The sequence below is a fragment of the Hermetia illucens genome, chromosome 1, assembly GCF_905115235.1.
Source record: "Hermetia illucens chromosome 1, iHerIll2.2.curated.20191125, whole genome shotgun sequence".
Taxonomy (NCBI): Eukaryota; Metazoa; Arthropoda; class Insecta; order Diptera; family Stratiomyidae; genus Hermetia; species Hermetia illucens.
The window spans coordinates 149,716,073-149,736,589 of record NC_051849.1 but is presented as its reverse complement, the minus strand read 5'-3'; the positions used below and the strand labels follow the sequence as shown (position 1 = coordinate 149,736,589).

General features: G+C 42.6%; 2 protein-coding genes across 2 annotated transcripts in view; one reads left to right on the top strand and one right to left on the bottom strand.

Annotated features, from left to right (window-relative positions):
* The window catches only part of LOC119660402 (6-phosphofructo-2-kinase/fructose-2,6-bisphosphatase-like), a 272,893-nt gene extending 269,117 nt beyond the window's left edge, over nucleotides 1-3,776 (bottom strand). The window contains exon 1 of the mRNA XM_038068941.1: nucleotides 2,579-3,776. Coding sequence (XP_037924869.1) covers nucleotides 2,579-2,723 — 145 coding nt within the window. The 5' untranslated portion in view covers nucleotides 2,724-3,776. The remainder of the gene's footprint in view (nucleotides 1-2,578) is intronic.
* Nucleotides 3,777-9,123: 5,347 nt separating this feature from the next.
* Nucleotides 9,124-18,599, top strand: LOC119646412. The gene is made up of 2 exons (XM_038046858.1): nucleotides 9,124-9,541; nucleotides 17,769-18,599. Exons 1-2 carry the CDS (start codon nucleotides 9,203-9,205, stop codon nucleotides 18,060-18,062), a joined length of 633 nt encoding a protein of 210 aa, XP_037902786.1. The 5' UTR covers nucleotides 9,124-9,202; the 3' UTR covers nucleotides 18,063-18,599.
* Nucleotides 18,600-20,517: the final 1,918 nt, after the last annotated feature.

Sequence of the window (20,517 nt, the reverse complement as noted above, 5' to 3'; positions counted from 1 at the left end):
GTACGAATGGAAGTAGCAGATCTGCAGAAACTACATGTGCAACGATAAATACCACAATGACTCTCCACCTTTTCAGCTGCTCGTGATCATGGGTCAGAGGTCGACCGTTTATGTCCTTCAAAGGGCAATCGAAAGGTTTTCGACCATATGCAATTTCTTTCGTAATGCGGTATACACTTCTGAAATCATTGCGTTCAGCGACATTTTCCGCTTCCCTGATCAGCGCAATAGCATATTCTGTTTTGTCATCCACTACGTTAAACTTCCCGGAATTTCACAGAGTAACGGAGCTCGAAAGCGTCTTGCATGCGATCACTCTCAGCGATCAATAGAACCTTCAAACCCATTCGTTCATCGATCCACTTCCACGATTCCGCAGTCAGTCAGATGTTATGACGTCCCTTTTGGACGTGCTCAATGACGCGATCGCGACTGCTCAACGATATTCTCATGCAAGTTACTCAGTGTACCTGCTTACGAGCTGTCGATATTGAACTTGGGAGATCGAAGCTCTCTAACCCTGCGGATGCAACACGCAAGCGATGGTAAGTGACCATCACATGGTGATCCCTTTCGAGTTCGATGTCAACGCACTTCTTGTTACAAACATTTAGAAGACAAATCTTAAATCCGCTGATTACAAAGTGGTCAATTGATAGGTGATTTTACGGGAAGCTCTATGCTTGAACAATGTGTCACCAATTTCGAGGCGATGGAAGCTACAGAAATCCACAAACGTTCCACCATTATTGTTACGATTGACAAGATCGTGCTTCCTCATTAAATATCCGAGCAAGGTGTTGTGTTCGAGACCACCTTGGCATTCAGATCAACTATCACGAACACAATTCAATTTTCGAAAGCCTCTCCTGAAATACGTGTAATTGCATCCTTCTCCACCATATCAGAAGTCTCCGTTGGTACATAGCACTGTACAATTGTGATGCTCCTAGAATATGGCGGTCAGAATCCTGGCAGAAAACGGCTTCCAGTTCAAGAGAGTCGCCTTGCGGTAGCCATCAGGAACAACCCGACTCCGGATTCGTTTCTGCTTCCGCTTGAGTTTCCAGAGTACAAAAGAACATCGCCATAAAAGAATCTTACTTCGCTTAGATCAAGAATGTACAACTTGAAGAAAACGAGCATTCTGGGAACCCTCAATATCGTAGTCGAAGAGCGCATATTCCAGAAACATAGTCAGTTCTCCGGTTGCCAAAGGTCGTAGAGTAAGGTTAGCCCCTATCCGGGCCATTGTTAACGTTTCGGTAATAATAAGGTTCGAAAATTGCTAGCCCACGAATATCTATCATATTTAGTCGCACTTTTCGACAAGCCAAACCTATAGACAGAACACTACAAGGAAATCCGAAATTAGCGTAATTTCTGGTAAATATCTCGCTCTTTTCAGGGACTATCAGCTGGATGTAAAAGTTGGCCGCTCTCAGAGGCAATATAGTCAAACAAGCGGTAGGAAATAATTACAGTCATAAGTACGAATGGCAGATAAACGTAATTTTTTCGTGAATAAGAGGCAGCTTCAATCTTGTGACCCAGGTTCGATTCCCGGCCACGATCATGGATGATCGCAATTGTCAAGGGAAGAGATATGGAGTACCGTGGATCTATTAAAACCAGTGTGTTGCAGAGGGAGAAAAAAGGAGAAGAGAAAAGCGGAAGAGAAGCGGAAGCAGAAGAGGAGACAAACAAGGAGAGTAAAAAGGAGGAGGCTAAGAGAAGAGGGAAGGCGAAGAGCAGAGAAGCAGAAGAGACGAGGGCAAAATTTAAGGTATCAAATACTTTAGAAAGTCTCAATGATTTACGTAACAATAAAAATTTCGCGGGCAAAAGCCTTGGCATTCATAAAACATTATTCCCGGAAGTGTATTAAATTCCGCCTGATATTCTGTTCTTTCGGCCCAACGGCATTTAAAAAGCTCTGCACCAGTCCGAGTAGTGCTTCCAAGATCAAGGGAATAACCTATTTATATTTACGGAATTTATCTTCTTCCCCCTGATTGTAGATAACGTATGTATATCGCCCCCCCCCCCTCTGTCTTCCAGTGCGTCGAAAAATTCATTTTGTTTTCTTTTTGAGTTTGTTGTTGTTACTGTACAGGTTCAGGGCCAGGAGCAAGGAAAGAATTCAATTTTGAAATGTGACCTGCGTGCACCCACACATCCACCGCCCTACCAACATCCGATGCTTATTGCACTCACGTTTTCTTTCTAATTAAAACCATTAAAACCTTCTGATACCGAATAAATTCTTCTGGGTTCCAACCAAAATAACAACAAACAGTTCATGTGTGTACCTCGTAGAGCTTTGGTTGCCAAACTGCTTTTCATTTTGTGACTGCTCTTGCTTCCGGTGCAAGGTCCGACGTGTTTTATAATGAACCAAACGAGAATGTCTTCCTGGTTCCGCATCGCGGGACCGAGTATCGACCGCTAGCCCTTGAAATGACCTACCCCAACGTATCTCGGAAGCTGCCAGCGGAATGGCAGTTCGAGTGCTCAGCCATTCTACCCGCCATTCGGCCGGGGCTCGGGCGAGCATCACACCCGCATTGGTACTTACCGGAGTTCGAGGTGCCCTGCTCCATGGATGCTGAGCCGTTCATCTCCTTGGAGTCCTCCTTGGGCATGTTGTTCGGGGAAGAAGCTGTAGAGGAGGAATTCGAAGCGTCAGCCGAGGTTTTGTCGAACACTGAAATTGGTGCCATTCCTGTTTACCAAAACAAAGCGAGGAGACAAGCACGCCCCACAGTAACTGGCACTGAGGCAATGACTTCGGATAACTCTTCGGAGCTCGTGTGTTTACTTTCGAGCTGTTTTGTTTGGGTTGCACGTTTCAACCTTCCTCTTGGGGCAGAACGAGTTTTATTGCAGATTTGAGCGGGGGCTCGGTGCGGGGGGATCAAAATAAAGACAGACGATATGCACTATTTTTAGACAGAAATGTTGCGAGGAGCGTCTCGTTTCGGTCGCGCACTCTTTGCAGTTAAATTTATCCGGGGACGAGGTGCAGTCTCAGTTGGTTGCCAATCTCAAGCGGTCGAGGGTCGTTCAAGGAGCGTCCGGAAAGTAGCAAAGGCAACTGGCAATGGGTAATTGACACAAAATTCTGAAATCACCAGGAACAACGAAAAATCCAACGGGCACGCACTTTTGGCACAATGACTACACAAATCTCACAATCCTCCAGGCCAGCTATTCGAACCGCTCTTCGGAGAAATGGTCGGACGAGGTTTGCTTGATTGCACTTCGCACTAGATCCCGCCAAAGGCCACCATTCGGTCGAGTTCCTTGGGTTCGCTTGCGACTAACCCCATCACCGTCCAACGACACCGTCTTCGACCTATTTTTGTAACTTCTCGTGAAGCTATTCTGTCTGGATTCGCTTTTAACAGCCAGTTTAATTGGCGCGACTTTCAATGGAGGCAGAGCTTGCCCTGGAAAAATCAGCGGAACCGAAACCACACAAAATGGAGCCCCAAGCCTTCGAGCCGAGCACCGCCACCACGCGTTCTTCTCCGCTCCACTTGTCAAATGGATCACCGCGCGAAATTCGCACGAAAGCAGACTCGAGTCACTGCGGAACTTACGTAAATCCTGGACGTAAACACCTCGAGACAACTTCCTTTACGTTTTCGCGGACTTTGAGCGCGCACAGAAATTTTTTCAGGATGAGGAGTTCCCACACTCACGAGAATGAAGCCAAGTCTGAACACCGCCGAATCGCGACAAAATCTGCAAACGACTGTGCACTGGGTCGACGTCTTCGCAGCCGCCAAGCCCCCATGGCAACCGTCGGGGTAGCCAGCGTACAGTAGTACAAAAGGGACGCGACGAAAACATTGCAGACAAAACTGATGTTGCCGTCCTGTTCGTACACATTGAAGCGGCGCAGTTATTCGACGGACATCGACGGATGCACACGAGTCGGTCTACCCGCGAATCAGTGCGCTTATCAGAACCATTTGAAAGCCGTTATCAGAGGCGGACAGCTGATACTGGCAGGTTCTGTTAAGTTGAACAAGTCGAAAGTGTTGCCAGATTCCAATTTATGATCTCGTTAGTTTCACCAAAGAATCAAAATTTGTCTATAAATCTCAATATTTAAACCGAATTTTAATTCGTTGTTCTTCGCTCGTTTGATTTTGATTTTTGAGGGCAAGATGATGTTAAACACAATGACATTGACATTAATCCCGTTATCAGTTTATTAATTTAATTAGCAGGCGATAATAAGGATTAACTGAAATAAATTTATGAAAGGGTTTGCTCTCCGAACGACATTTTACTTATACAGAGTAGTCCTGAACAAAATGTGGAAACATAAGTTTTGAGGACCTCATCTGAAACACAGTTCAGTGCCAGCAATATGAAATTTCTTTTCCCCAATTTTCTCTGAGATATTTACATGCCTTGTTGGATACGATTACGGTTACGGTTGCCCCGCGATTTGATGGCGGATTCTGGTGCAATTGCCCAAAATTGAACTAAAATAAGAACAGGAAACCCCTCGGTTCGTCACTTCCGAAGTATCTAATGACTCCAAACCCCTCTTGATGTGTAGTGACTCGGAAGAGTCTTCAAATACATCGCCGGTAAAATCGCACTCGGAAGTACATATCTTCAGCAATTGCCTTGTCAATGTCATCTTCTGCGTCATTAGCACATTCATGGAGATTTGGATAATTCATCGGAATGGCGAGTACGCATCCAGCAATTCATCCTAAATTGAAGAACTTCCCGTTCTTCAATTCTTTTGGTCGCAAGTGAGGAAGTAGTCACTTCTTTTCTCGAAGAAATCGGTTTGATCCCGTCACGAGCACCAACTATGTATTGGGGCGTCTATGTGTTGCGGTCTTCTAATGCTCGAGGAAAATTTCCCTCAAACTAAATTTAAACGGGTTCCGAGATGCTCATCAAAAGGATTGAAGAAAAAGGGTTCTGTTTGCTGCCGCAAGATACTAAACCCAGCCATCGGCACGTTGTTCGAAGGCACTTCTTGCCGCATTGAAGTACGTGACTTGGTTGCAATAATTATTTGTTTCGACACCAAGATGCAGGTTACTGATGCCTATAGGCATCTGCTATCATCATCAGGGTGACTCCGAGCTTAGCTAAAATACAGTAGTTGATTACTAAAGCTTTTGTCGAGAAATAATAATAATAATAATCGTTGGCGCAACAATCCAATTGGATCATGGCCTTGAAGTATGTTAGAGCACTTCATTCAAGACCGTAACGGTACACTACAGGATTACATTACCGTATACGAGGCAATGTGGTCAGCATTGCGCTCGCCCCAGATTATTACCCTGATTTGACTCAGGTAATCATTCACACCTGAGTCGACTGGTATCCGACGTCAAATCACGATACAAATTCCACTGTCAGCAGTGCGATTTGAACTGCGACCTTCTGTACGACAGCCTTGTGCTCTAACCACTCGACTATCCGGACATTTGTCGAGAAATAGCTGAAATGATCGCTTCGCACAGTACCGTAGTACTAGGTAGCGAAAGTAAAATGGTCCAGATTGATGACACTTTTCTCACTAAAGGAAAATATAATCAGGGCCGTATTACCGAGCAAATGAGTATAACCATGCTGGGTTTATATTGTTAGGAAGATAAACTTGGTTTATTATTGACTAATTAAAACAAAAAACAAACATAAAAAATGTCCCAAAATTAAAAAGATCTCCTTTGTTATTTATTCATATGAAAAACAGAATAATTCAAATATCAAATAGAAAAAAAAATAATGGAAATTATTTATTATTTATTTATGTTCAAATGTAAATTACAAATTACAATGAAGGAACAAAATTGTAGACACCATTGGAGGTGATAGCCGAGATCCCTTTTCATTAAGTATGTTTTCTTCTTTTGAGATAATTCGCTCACGTGAAACCGACGTAACCACAATATCCAACCGTCTTTTGATTATTTCAAAAAGGCATGGAAGCATTACTTGTTTGTCCTTCCGCTAAGCGAACGGATTGGCTGTTCTATTCAGGTATATTTCAGGTAGAAATTTATCCGTTTCAATGATTTCTGAGACAAGTCTTGAGACTTTACGCTCTCCAATTGCACATCAAATTAAGCCAATAGGCGTATTTACCTATGGTAGAATGTTTAATATTCAGATCAGCATGAAATTAAATTGCGTGTATTTTTAAATCGTCACTTGCAAAGCTTTCTCTTTCAAAACAACGATCCAGAAACACAGCATGCAAATATTTTTTATATTATTATTTCTTTCCGAGTTGTGACAATTTCGGCAGATGCCGGATTTTACCTAATACTATCACTATGTGCCAAGCATTTAGGCTCGGACGATCCTATCTACTTAAATTATAAAGGGGCGCTGGTGGTAGTTGCCTGTGGTAGATCAATGGGAGCATCCGTCGAGAACTCCCTGCAACATCGAGCACGTATGCAGAATGGTATATTTCTGCACGGTTTGAACCAGACTGTGTGAGAGTCCCAGGACATCAAAGAAAGCCATGAGGGATCTAGGTTCAATACATGTAACTTACAATATTATGGGAACTACAACCATCCGCTCGAGATGCCAAATTTCTTTGATTTCCCGAGCCAGTAGCTCAAAGTTTACCTTCTTCTTCACGTATTTCCCGTCGATATTGCTGTTATGAACAATAGTAACATCAATAATATACACAAAGCGACCCGTCTTATCAATTAACAGAACGTCAGGCTTGTTGTGTGGAATATGGCGATCAATCAGAACTTGCCCGTCGCAATGCATGCTGTAAATGATCAAGTATTGCTTGCGGCTCATATCAGTAAACCGGACATGTTCCCATGATCAGCCCATGCTTGTATACATGGTTTTGATGGATCATCTTACATACAGCATTATGCCTGGTAATGTATTCAACCGGTGCCATAATAGTGCAGCCAGAAATGAGATGGTCCAACATCTCTAACGCCGAACCACACATTCTGCACTGGTCATTCTCCACCGGTTCTTTCATAATGAGCTTTCTATAAGTTCGGGTGGCGACCACGCCATCCTGAATGGCACACATGAATCCCTCCCTCTCAGCAAAGAGCTCCCCAGCACATAGCCATCTGTCCAACAAATGCAAATCGACAAATGATTGCCAAAGATAATTCACGTGTTTGCCGTGCATTGCGTTCGATTTGCATTCATCGATCCGCTCTTGGTCCGACTTCACCCCACTCACCTTAGGTGGAATCAGCCCATAGTCTGCCTCACCGACAGCCGCATGCAAGGAACTGGTGTTTGCTGTAAAAATAAGGGCACAACCAATCGACTTGGCGATGATGTTGTGCCGCTATGTCAACCACGCCCCTAACTCCGATGTCACGAGGCAAGTTCATTCGTTCCACGGCAGATTTTGGATGGTGCATTCGGAATTTGGGCATCCGCCGCTCGACATTTTCCAGATCGGTCTGCGTCCACGGCAATATTTCGAGTGCATAAGCCAGTGACGGGATAGCGAATATATTCAATGCGCTTATTCTATTCTTCTCCGAGAGATGCCATTTCAGTACCAGCTTTACACGTCGCAGAAATTCGGACAGCAGAGCATCCCACAGATCACCAACTCGAGCATGGGTTCTTTGCAGAATTCCTAGGTACTTGTCGAAATCTATCTCAGTCATAGCTTCCATGTGGAGGTTACCAATGCTATGTTCGGCATGGGGCTCGTAATGACCTCAGCGGATGGCTTGGATTCCACACTTTTGTCATCCAAACTCCATTCGAGCATCACGGCTATACATACCTACTATTCGCAACCGACTTCTAAGGTGGTTGTCAGTACCAGCATACAATTTGATGTCATCTAAGTACATCAAGTGTGTCAGTTCGCACTTAGCATGTAGGCCATACTTTATTGAAAAACCATGCCCGCTAGCTTCATTCAGTAGCCATGAAAGAGGGTTCAGTGTCATGCAAAGCCAAAGGGGACTCAACAAATCCCCCTGGAAGATGCCCCTCCGTATATGGATGGGCTCCAAGGTAGGTAATCCCCGCAGTGTGATGGAAGGGTGAAAATTCTTCCGGCCGACTAATGCCCTGATTTATGCTTTGTGCCAACCGACCATGTATACTGGTGAATTTTTTGTGCTAGAAGTTCTGCACCCGATCCAGACCTAGGCCCCTCCAGTTCTTCGAGCTGTCTATGGCTCGTCGAACTTCCTCTTCGGTAACATACGCAAAATTCATGCCCGGCGTTTTGACATAGCGGGTGCCTTCGGCGGTGATCCACGCAGCATGCTGGGCAAGCAGCCCCCAAAGTCCACCCCAGTACTCTTTTGTTTCCGTTACCGAAAGCTGTGGCACTGGGCGCTCTGTTGGGATTCGTTGAGAGATCTGAAAAAGCGCTGCTGGTTTCTCGCGTATTTTGCATAGTTTCTGTAAATCCTCTGCACTTTATTTCTCACCCGTCTGCTGGTATTGCCAGTGCTGATTTGAATCAGTCTAGCAATGCCCTGCCTTAGTGAGTCCCGCCGACGTTCCAGACGACAGACAAATTATTGCGTCAGACAAATGTCTATTTCAGAGAAAATCTTTTTTCTGCATCAGACAAATCTCGTGTATCTGCCGTGTGCATGACATCCGCACATAATACATCTGCAGCAGACGTTCATACGCGCCTACGTATTTGTTGTTGTTTTTGCTTTCCATATCCATTTTATATGGAGAACTCCGATGTCGTCATAAAAAATCATAACTCACGAACGTGTGGACCGATTTCGTGCAAATTTCACATGAACCATCTCTCAAACTATATAACTGTGCTCTTAAATTGGTGACAATCGGTTTGCTCGTTCTTGAGCTACAAAGTTACATCCCACTTGCGACAATATTTTATATATATAGGCATAGACAGTACCAGGTGGATCTTAAAACTCTTGACAATGTTGCATTTACCTAATGTTACTCAAAGATAGTATGTCCATAACGGTTTAAATCATATTTGATGATTTTAATTTCAGTTAGATGAGAATTGACCGTTCTCATTTGAAATAAAGGCCAACTTCGTTCAATGGCTCCGTTTGTTTTATTAAAACTGTTTTCCAATTACACTTTGGGTAATCAACCGATAGTGAGACTGTCAACTCGCGGTCGACGGTTATTTTGTTATGGTTTGATTGCCTTGCCAACTGTGCTGGATTTTAATTTGGGTTCAGATATGGATCGTAAAACAGGAGCTATAAAGAAAACAATTGTTCGAAATGTTGAAGTTCCCCCTAGACTGTCAGAGAATAGAAGGAGTGTTGTTCAGAACTTCAGTGCATTGTCAGGGGCGTCTAGTAGCGCGAAATTGTCGGGTCACGACCAACGTTCCTCGACCACATCTAGACTAGCCAAGGAGAATCTATTTGAGCAAAGTGTTAAGTACAAAGTGCCACAAGTAAACACAAGTGAAAAATTAATCGACAGAATTGAGAGAATTCAAACTATGAATACGAAGAAGGAAGTCAGGCTGGATAAACTGACACCAAGGAGCAAGGCGGTCGTTAGTCAAGAGGTGGGACTTTGGCCGTACATAATTTATTTGCTACTTCTTTATGTATTATTATCTTGAAAAGTATTTCTAAATTCGTTACCTTTCATTGTAAAGTAAGAAAAAGGACGAGGTTTGTAATATCTTGTTAGTAAGTTTTTCAAGCGAAGACCAAGACCTCGGAGTAAAATGATTAAATTATTTTCGTCTAACTTCTGATTTGGAATGCGCTGTCCTTACAAACACGAATCGAGAAAATTGGGATATAGTCAGTCCCTCTGCAATTGGGCAATAAGTGAAGTGAGAACGGTGACCAGTGTGGGTAGGAGAAAAGTTAGAAAGGTTGGTCCGTTTCCGACCAGGCTAAAAATCGTCTCTCCGGCTTTGCCTTTACCCGAAAACTATTTAAGTATTACTTTATGGGAATAAAAACTCAACACCGTGTTCGGTGTTAGTAGTATTATTCGACATAAGTCGAAATTTCGGGGACAACTTAACTTACTAAATTACTACTAGCAACGGAGGTGGTGTTGAGTTTTAATTCCTAGAAACGTTTTGCTAGAAATACCGCGCACACGCATTGGTTATTACTTGATGGTTTGAACTTAAGATAAAGTATGGGACAGTGAATTAATAGCCGAAATATGACCATCAGTACCACCATCTTTTCATTGAATTCCAGGCCGGCTACGATGACAACACCAGGGTGAAACTATACGGACATGAGAGAATTCGCTATTCCGACAAAAGTAATAATATTAATTATTCAAGGCCAGGTAAAATCTGTAGGATCAGGCTCGAGACTGCTGCAGGACCGAGGCAAGACTTAACTCTCTCCGTCATTATATTCTTCTGGGTCACGCTCCTGTCCAGCGCTTGGTTCAGATTCTTCCTCTCTATTGCAACACTTGGGCAGTGAAACATCACACGGTCTAGATCGTTCGATATGCCACCGCATCCCGGATAATTTCCGAATTATCCACCCCAACCCGATGCAGAGACTATCTGCATCATGTCTGGTGAGGAACTGGGTAAAGTGGGAGTTAGTTTCTTCGTATTTCGCACAAGCCAAACCCTAATGCTCAGAATGGGCCTGTGCGTCTAGTGACCGTAGATTCGTTCCATCTGCGTTGCCAGAGATCATTCGACTCCGAGCTTATCACATTCTTGCGTTCTGTCTGTCCCTCTATACGAGATCAATTTGGTGTCAATCAACACCCCCATCGTTGGCTTTGAATCGATCCTGTGTCTGCAGAATTTCACCTTACCAGTGTTCTTCTTTCTGCGGCTTGTTATTAAAACAGCTTCCGTTTCCTCATACGCCAAGGTCAGCCTGGCTCTTTCTAGCCAGGACTTTACCGATCTTAATCTTTCCGTCGCACAAACCACCACATCTTCTGAGTGCTCCGCTGCAACAATACAGCCAAATCATCCGCAAAGTTGACAATCGTAGTCTCTTCTGGGATGGAAAGAGCAAGCATCCCATTATACATGTCATTCCGCAGCAGGGGAACCAGTGTCGAGCCCTGTGGCACCCCCGTTGTGACAATATACATTTTGAGGCCGTCATCCCCCGTACCAGAGAGTCCTCTCTGAGATTTGATTTTCAACCAGACATACTAAATATTTGCTAGCATCTATGCCAGCGAACGCATCTTTAATTCGGTTCCACTTGGCGGAGTAGAATGCACTTTTTGTATCCACAGCACAGCATTCGCTAGAAATCACTGCGCCTTTTGCTAGATTTACACTGCTTATTGCATCCACCGTAGAGTGGGCGCGGTCACGCAAACTTTTGCTCGTCTACCCTCAATCGTCACTACCGAGTTTTTCCCTAGTTCTCTGATAAAACTTCTTTGCCTGGAAAAAAGCGATTACTAATCTTGCGATTACATTCTTCCACCAGCAGTTGGGGTGTTTTTTGGGGAGCAGTTGTCTTCTGAACATAATAGCATCGCATGCTTCCGTCACCCATCGGATGAACTGTGTTCTCTGGCCGTATCATCCAGGGATATCTTGTGCTTGAATGCTGCGGGAAAACGTGCCCCAACCAAATCTTTCGCCGTCCACTTTCTTCTCTCAATTCGTCGTTGATTTCCATGCAGGTTGCACGTGGTCATTGTCGGCATAATCCTAAAAAGGTCAGGTGTCAGGTTGGCTATAGGCCTCAAGTCAATTTTTTCGGAAAGTGTAGGAGGTCCCGACATTCGCGAGTACCACAGGTCCTTTCACATTTATTATTCGGCTGCCCCTTTCAAGGACCCAGGTGTTAAAACCCCCCACTGCGATGTTCGGGTGCAGCATTATTTCCTGGAAGGCTAGTTTTCTGCAAGGCCAGAACGCTACTTGGCCCGTTTGGTCTTTGGCCAAAATGCCATCAAGTTCGCTAATTGTAGCCATATCAAGGTTTTCCTGGCCAATTGTTTGCGAGAGTAGATCCTGTGCCGCCGGACATTGGTTAAGGTTGATTTTTATTAACCAAATTCGCAACTTCGTGCACAATCCTGTGAGTTGTGGCTTATGAATATACTCATAAATCTATGAGCGATACTATGACCATCCGGTTGTGGATAAAATCCGGCTCAATAGGTTACGGTGGGCGGGTCACTTAATCCGTATGGATGAGGATGATCCCACCCGGAAAGTCTATAAGGGCAATATCTATGGCAGAAAAAGAAGACGAGGCAGACCCTGCCTAAGATGGAGCGATGGCGTAGGTCAGGATGCCAGACAACTTTTAGGGATATCGAATTGGTGGACCTCGGCGCAAAACCGGGATGTCTGGAGTTCCTTATTAAGGCAGGCCTAGACCGGATACCGGTTGTTGCGCCGTTGATGATGATGATTATGCTGAATATACTCAAAGTCCTTCTAGCCTGTCGTAAGAGGCGACTAAAAGGAAGAGGGATGAACGCTTTATTGACCGCTGCAACCGATGGCGGGTGTGATGTGCTGGAACTGCAATACCGAACGAAATCCCGAAAGGTTCAATGTAATGTTCGCCATGACAAGAGAAAATTTGCTATCACGCTGATCAGGGAAGCGGAAGTGTATATCTCATCATGAAAAAGCTTACTTGTGTACGCAAATCTTTTGATGGTCCTCTGAAGGACTTCAACGGTTGACTTTTCATTCACGATGACGAGCAACTGCAGAGGTGGAAAGAACACTTCACCACGATTCTTAAGTTTATCACACCCGATGAGTTTCTTCCTCTTGTGGATGAAATGATTAATAACTCATTTCGGCTATCAATGTACCCAAACAGAGTAAAGCCCTGGGCTTGACGGCCTCCTTGCAGAGTTATGTACCACTGCGCCTGCAGTAATTGCGGATCTGCTGCTTCTACCGGTATAGAAATCTTGGCTCTGGATTTAGAAAGAGAGGAAAGTACAATTGAGCGGAAGGTAAAAATCACGAAAACCAAGGTTCTCCGTCTGACGCATTAATGGGCAGAACATCGAAGGCGTCGATCAGTTTGTATATGTACGTGCTATACCCAACCAAGGAGTAAATGGTCTCATATATCATCTGAACTTTGCATTGGGGTGTTCTCCTCTATTCCGAACACCTGCTGCTGGCTGCAGTGTGCCGATGGTCCACACCCTCCTTCCCTTTGCACAAACAAATGGTTTAGTTCCACGGTCCTTGCTGGTATGGCCTTCAGCTCCGCATCTCCTGCTTTCCTTCGACCATTTCGTATCCTGCCGCTACACACTCCTCACTGGAGTAGCGGTTTCCATCGCGAGGGTTTTTACCCATATGGACCGGGTTTGCGAATAATCGAGCTTCTTCTGGACGGGTTCGTCGATAGAACCAGATCTAGTCCCTCCCGTGCGGTTGTAACATTAGATCCCACAGTTGCCCAAATTCCCACTACTAAGGCACTGCTGTCGTTGATTGCTTGTTCACTCCCTTCTCTGCGCCTCTCGTTTTTTTTTTAGGATATTCTTCCCATAGTAAATTTTCATACACGGGTTTGCGTTTCACTCTCACCTACCCGGCTTGCGTATAAGCAGCCCATATACGCACATCTCTGGATGCATGCATATGCATGCTCATAACACGATGGGAGATTTGTCAACTCCACAAAGGAAGGGATGCCCTATCATGCACCGCTTGTAACCCGCCCTTGGAAAAAATGAATGAATTCAACCAACTGATGGTCTATGCTCATGATATTGACTAATGGGAAGAATATCATTCTAAATAAGATGTAGAAACCGCCTTCATCAAGATTCAGTAGACGATGTAAGACCTCAAACCGCACCCTAAAGAAGACAACCAAACTTATGTACAGTTGTTGGTAGCCAACAGTGCATATTTCGGCTTACCAAAACTGATTCTTTCGAAACGTCACATCATAGCAAGACTCCTACTGTAAAAGGCCAATTTCCGTGTATTCCTCGGAGAGTTGTGATCTCTTGGCCGCATACGAGAGGTTTCATAATATCAGATAAGCCTAGTTGGGTTTCGACAACAAACATTTATTCTGATAAGACCACATTGCATTGTCTTGTCTTCTAGATGTGAGCAACAGAAGGGCTGTTAGCATTGACTTCGAAAGGGGGACATCATTTGATTTTCGCACATCGCAACCGCGACTACTCGCAGAGGCAGAAAATTTCGGCATCCAAAATTCAAAACTAATCGCTTCCGTATCAAAAGCGCTTTTATCTTTGATGCAAATCGAATTGGATACGTCGTCCCAAAAGGACGCAATAATACTTGTGAAAACAAAGAAGTAAATAAATGAACGTGGGGTGCTAAGAACTTAAATGTTTGCTGCGATTGAAGGCACTAAGCCTCTGATACCACGATAAAGCCCAACAAGTAGAGCATAGCGTACGTTTTAGCAAAATATTATTACGATAGTAAATAATAGAAGCTGCCGCAAATGCAAATTGTTTTGGCACTCGGAGTGCTGTTGAATGTAGAAGCAGAATCGTCTTAGCCGTCAATGTGGTGAGTGTTTAAGTGGAGGAGAACCGCTGACCTGGACCATCTTCCCCCGGAACTGTGCTCGGCAGCCCCTGCAACTTAGCTTGACCTGAAAACTCCGCTTATTCAAAATCCTGGGAATCCAGTAACTTTCTAGGGGATGAAGTTCTTTTTTCGAAATTGTATCAGGCCAGCGCACCTCGATGACACTTCGCAGACAAGTGTTGACGAACGCTTGGAGCAGGAGTGGTCATTTTCCATGCGCTACTTTCATATAGCAACATAGGGAAAACATTAGCACAAGACTGTCTCCTTAATCTTGGTGTCAAAATAACTACATTTCTAGATTTTGGACAAAGCAGCGAACACGGTTCTAGTACTGTTAATGCTCCCCCTTCGGCAGAAGCAACGCTTTCTAGATGTACAAATTGTTCAACGCCTTCAATGCTCTACTCATTAATGCAGATAGGGGTCTCAGACTGATATCTTTCGTTTTGTTTGTGTTTATCTTCATTTTTATCGTGGACGTCACTAATAACATGAAGCAATCGATGATAAGATTCAACGCTGGCAAACTCTGCTTCGGACCTCAAATTCCTCTGAGATTTTACCTCGATGCTCTACGTAACGAAAAAAATCACCGAGGAAGACGACAACTGGTCCTCGAAATACCAGTATATGAGGAAAAAAACTCACTATTCGGCATTTAAAAATAAAATTTGTCTTTTTTTTCATTCTACGTATCGTTTTGCAGCATCGTATGTACTCTAATAATAATTATGAGTTTGTACCTAGGCTTTCCTTCGTAAAACACACCAGATACATTCGCTGTTGACGATGTCGAAAGCCTCGAAATCGATGAAGAGCAAGTGAAGCAGTGATGTGAACTCTGCACACTGTTCCAAAATCCTTCGCAGGATGTGAATGTGGTCAATTCAGAAGGATCCACACCGAAACTTAACATGCTATGTATCGATGCAGCCTGCGAGATTTCCCTTGAAGCGTTCCAGGACTGCTTCAGCTATTGTCTTTGAAACGGCAGACACTACGCTGAACTTCCGGAGATTTCTCACGGTATCAGAGCCCAACGGGTTACGCTCACCACCACTCCAAATAATCAATAGAGCCCTCAATCCCTTACGTCCATCAATCTGCTTCCATGATTCCGCAGTCAGCCAGATCGCGTGGCGCCCTTTTGGGGTGCAGTACCCGAGAGAAGAGCACTATTGTGACAGCTCAATGTCCATCGATATTTTCAGTCAGGTTAGCAGCTCTCCAATCCTGCGAGGAATCGTGAACGCAACACGCAAGCGAAGGTAAGCGACCATCAAATGGTGATACTTTTCGAAGCTGATGTCAGTGCCTCTCTTGTTACGCACATCTAGAAGACAACTCTTAAACCTACTGCTGATTGTAAAATTGTCAATTAGATTGCCCCAACTGATCTAATGGCAAGATCTGTGCTCGACCAAAGTGCTACCAATGACGAGACGAGCTGCAGCAATTCAGGTTGTTGTCAGTGTTCACCTTAGCATTCAGATCACCCATATTGCCTGTAAGTGCTTCAGAAAGCATCCTTCTACACATATCGGAAATCTCCGTTGGTACATAACACTGTACCATTATGATACTTCTTAGCCTGGACCGGGATCTTGCAGTCAGACTCCTGCCAGAAACCACCTCCCAGGTCAAGAGAGCGCGCCTTGCAGTAACCGTCAGAAATAACCCGACATCGGATTTCGGCTGCTACCACTTGGCTTTCCATGCCACAAAAGCACACTGCCGCAAGAGGGAGAGCAGTACTCTCCAGTCGTCCCACCATCTTACTTAGCTTAGGCCCAGAATGTCCAGCTTGTATCGTTGGAATTCTCGCTTGAGCGGGAGAAAACGAGCATTCTGGGGATTCTCGATATCGTTGCCGGCAAGCATGCACACATTCTAGAAATCAATTGTAGTCCGTTTTCGACAGCCAAAAGTCGAAGCCGTTGGGTTAGTCAATATCTGAAGTGCTTTTGACATTTCGGTAGCAGTAAAGTTTCGAAATTTTCATTTTTATCCCTTTTAATCATCTTTTATGACGAGTAGGTAAGACTTTGAGTATGTTCTTAAGCTTCAACCTATAGGCCGACGATAAAGCGTGTCAACAAACTACCAGGCCAGACAATGTTGGGATGTATATTGTCCGATTTCCGATAAGCATTTGACCAGCGATGAAGGCTTGAGGAGACAGTACGTCCCATTTACGTAAGAATATCTGAAGATTGGCAACATGCTGGGATTGTCAAAACAGGATATATTTTCGAACCTTAATTAATCGCTGTGAGAGGATAGTACCACCACACATCCTTGAATCGTGCTAGCAAAGCCTCAACTACCTCGCGATCTGAAACGAGATAACTTTGAAATGGATAACAGGGCAAAAAGCTATTGATGGTAATTAGAGAGCGAATGAACTTATAAGCAAGGGTTCCCATGGACGACTGACTAACCATCTGAAATTTTCCGGAATCAAACAAAGTTAAAATGAGAACGCTGATAATTCTAATGGCCGGTCATTGTCTCCTGTGGGAGCATATTGTGATGTTACCAGTCCAATGATAGTTCCCAAGAGTCGTATTTGTGCCCCCTCCGATCCTAGCCTCTTTATCTTGCCTTCTCTCTATACGATTTTATGGAAAGTCGGAGCAGCTAAAGTGTCGAACTCCAGGCCAAACAATTTTGGGAGCAGCAATTGCCTAAACTCCACAAGATTTAAACACGTCCTGTTCAGCTTTAATAATTCTGACGAACTATATATTTCTAAATTCATGTTTCCTAATTTATACAAAATTTACATATGCTTAGTAGGCCTGTACTTTTAGGCATATATGAATGTACAGTGTATGGGAGAAAATATTATGCAATTGGAAATGACAATAAGTACGTAGTAAGCAATGATAATGTGGGTAAATTTTACAGTATTTATAATGAATATCTAATGTGCAGAGTTTGCAATGAAGAGGTCGGAAAGCATCCCAAATCTTACTGGGTTGCCCCGTCCTTTGTGACATACCCTCGAGAAGAGCGTGATCAGGTGCATCTAGTGGATTATCTCCTTAGCCTGTGGACTAGGACGGGATTGGAAATTAACTCTGGTAGGACATCCAATAAGTCAACAGGTGGCAGTATGGGGCAATATAACCCAGTCCTACACAAAGAACTCCTATCCATTCATTGGTGCTTGAATAATTATTTTAATCTAGAAATTACGTTTTCAAGATTTTCCACTGAATTTCTTCTAACTGAATTTGTCAATTCTTTTGTTTTTCAGATAACAAAAAAATTAAATTTCCCGCCGGATCAACCAATCTTCAAAAACCTCATACCGATCAACGTCAATGATTCGCTTTTAATATCATCAGAAGAACCGAAACCATTCAGGAAAAAATATGTTGCAAAGACGAATAAAGATCCTGTGCCAGAATTGTCCGATTTTCTAACGCCCATTCCGCCACTGGAACATGTGATACCTTTGGAAGACAAACCACTCATACAACTTAGACCTAATAATGATTTCTATAAATCAGTCTTGGAACTCCATCTAAATTTCCATCCAGACTCCTAATTATGATTACTGTGTAATCTTGATAGAATAAGTAAAACTAGTAAAATGAATTAGTTTTCATAAAACTCATGTATGGATTGACCAAGTTGTTTTTGGTGTGAATGAAACAATCTCTGTATTATTCCAATTTCCTTTTATTAGAATAAAACATGAATATACAATTGTTAATACGTCTATTAAACTCGTCCTTTTCATTTCAAATCACTTTTATCTGACATATTCCTTTCATTGGGTTTTTGTTTAATTTTTCGTCGCTTAAATTAATGTTCATATTTATAATTTTCAATAGTTTCATCTCCATAAATTCCGAATCGAATATAAACTAAAAAATCAAGTTAACAATTTTCAGTTTTAACATTATGTTATATTTTTAGATTTTTTGTGTCATTTTATTTCTGCTTGCGCATTTCTTTGGTTATCTTTACATTATGTCAATAATATATCACTATTCTACCATTTGAGAATGAAAGTCACTGCTATCACTACATGGTAAGATATTTATGTAAATACTTGCTTCATCCTTTACACTTGATCATTCAATAATTTCGTTAAAATGTTGTTCTAGTGGATTTCATTATAAATGGACGACAGATGTAGCGAAGATTGTAACGAGATTGGGTAGCGACTGTGCGTCGTTATCCGTTTGTGGTTGTTTTGAGCATTTGCTTCCTCGTGACTGCATTTTGTTTTATTTTCCTTTTAAATAAAATGTACAGCTCTCAAAAGAGAAACGTCCTATCGAAAGAGTCATTGTTTAACACGAGAAGAAACGCGCCTCATACTTTCTGATCCCGTTTTAGAAAAAAAGTCAAATTTAAAAAGTTCAATAACAGCAAAAGTTTCTCAAAGATCGTAATCGTTAAAATGTTGTTAAAATCTGCGTTAATATTCAAAAATCGTGTTTGTTGAGGTTAGTCCTGATTTTTGAGTGAAATATTTTACTTTGAACGTTGGCTACTGGGCGTTGATTGCAGTAATTCCAGTCACTTTTATTTGTTTTTCGACTTGTTCAAATTTGTCACCTTGTCTTGTTGCTTACATTCTTTATACACTTGAAGGGAATTAGCAATAGTTATCGGTCGTTAACTTACTTGCAAGAATATCTGTGCTATCTGAATTTTTGAGCCTTTCCGAATTTGTAGGGAAGACTCGGTGAATAAAGTGATGTTCTCGCTACACTTTGTATTTATATTTTTACAACTTACAACTTAGAATGAATATAAACTGTAACGAACATTATTTAGATTGTTAAAGAGATATTTTCATACTTATCCAAGTATCAAGGTACATATATATGTTACTCGCTTTGTTAAGTTTATTTCTATTCATGCTTCTCATAGTCAAAGCAGATTTCTGAGAAATGACGTTAATGTTTTAGCGTTGCGACGAATCCAATTCGAATTAAAAAAGGTGATCATGTAGAAATGGATAACAATAATTTGTATGTACACTGGAAGTCAACTCTGTTTCGTCAGAGTCATATACTCATGGGCAAAAAGTAGACATGAAATGAACTGTGACCCAAGTTTCATAAAAAAGCATCAAACGTAAGCGATGTAAAAGAAAGGAAGTGGTAAGTAAATAACAAACATTGGAGTAACTCTTTTCATTTTGCCATCGTTAGATAGATCGCTGACCAATTTATTAATAAATCGAATTAGAGATAACATATTAAACTAACAATCTGTCAGCCCGGAGATAAAATCTACTTCTATCGGCTTTGAAATCGTAGACGAACGGCTATGCACGACAAATTTTGGAACATCAAAAAAGGAGCCATTGCAACAAACCCTCGGAGCCTGCCCCAGTATGATGTTAAAATAATACTTGGAGATTTTAATAATCATAGAATCTCCTCTGACTCTGAGGGGCAGTTTGCTTCTTATTTTGCTACTCCGCTGCGTTTCGACTATGCGAATATGGGCAGAGCTGTAGGTACTGTTCTAGAAGGGAAAATGGGGTATATGTTAGCAGTTAAATCAGACTACTCTAGAAAGGAAAGCGAAGACAGCTCGCCAGAACTTGGCTGCTTCTTCATCTATGTGTATAAAAGTTTCCCTAAGCCCAAAGCGATCTGTTTTTAGGGAAGAGGAAGAAAAGGAACTGTGTGGCTATTTTTTAGATATGGACTTTACGGATTAACAATTAATGAGCTAAAGGCCTTAGCTTATAATTTAGTAGATCGAAATTGTAAACCCCATCCGTTCATAAAAGCAAGAAGCCGGCAAGGATTGGGTTTAATGGTTCTTGAAATGACACCCTGAGTTGTCAATAAGAAAACGCGAGAGAACTTCTGCTGAATAATTGCAGAATCGTTTTTCCAGTGGTTTAAACAATTTGTGAAATTTGGTAGAGATACAATAGATCGATCTGAACATTGATCTAATAAATGAAGTTCGGTCCCACGTGGTTATAATAATATGTTTCCCCCCTGTCTAACCGTCTTCAGGTCGCT

Coding starts and splice junctions, on each gene's coding strand:
- LOC119646412 (XM_038046858.1), top strand. CDS start 9,203: ATGGATCGTAAAACAGGAGCTATAAAGAAAACAATTGTTCGAAATGTT. Junction 9,542..17,768: donor AGGCGGTCGTTAGTCAAGAG/GTGGGACTTTGG, acceptor TTTGTTTTTCAG/ATAACAAAAAAATTAAATTT.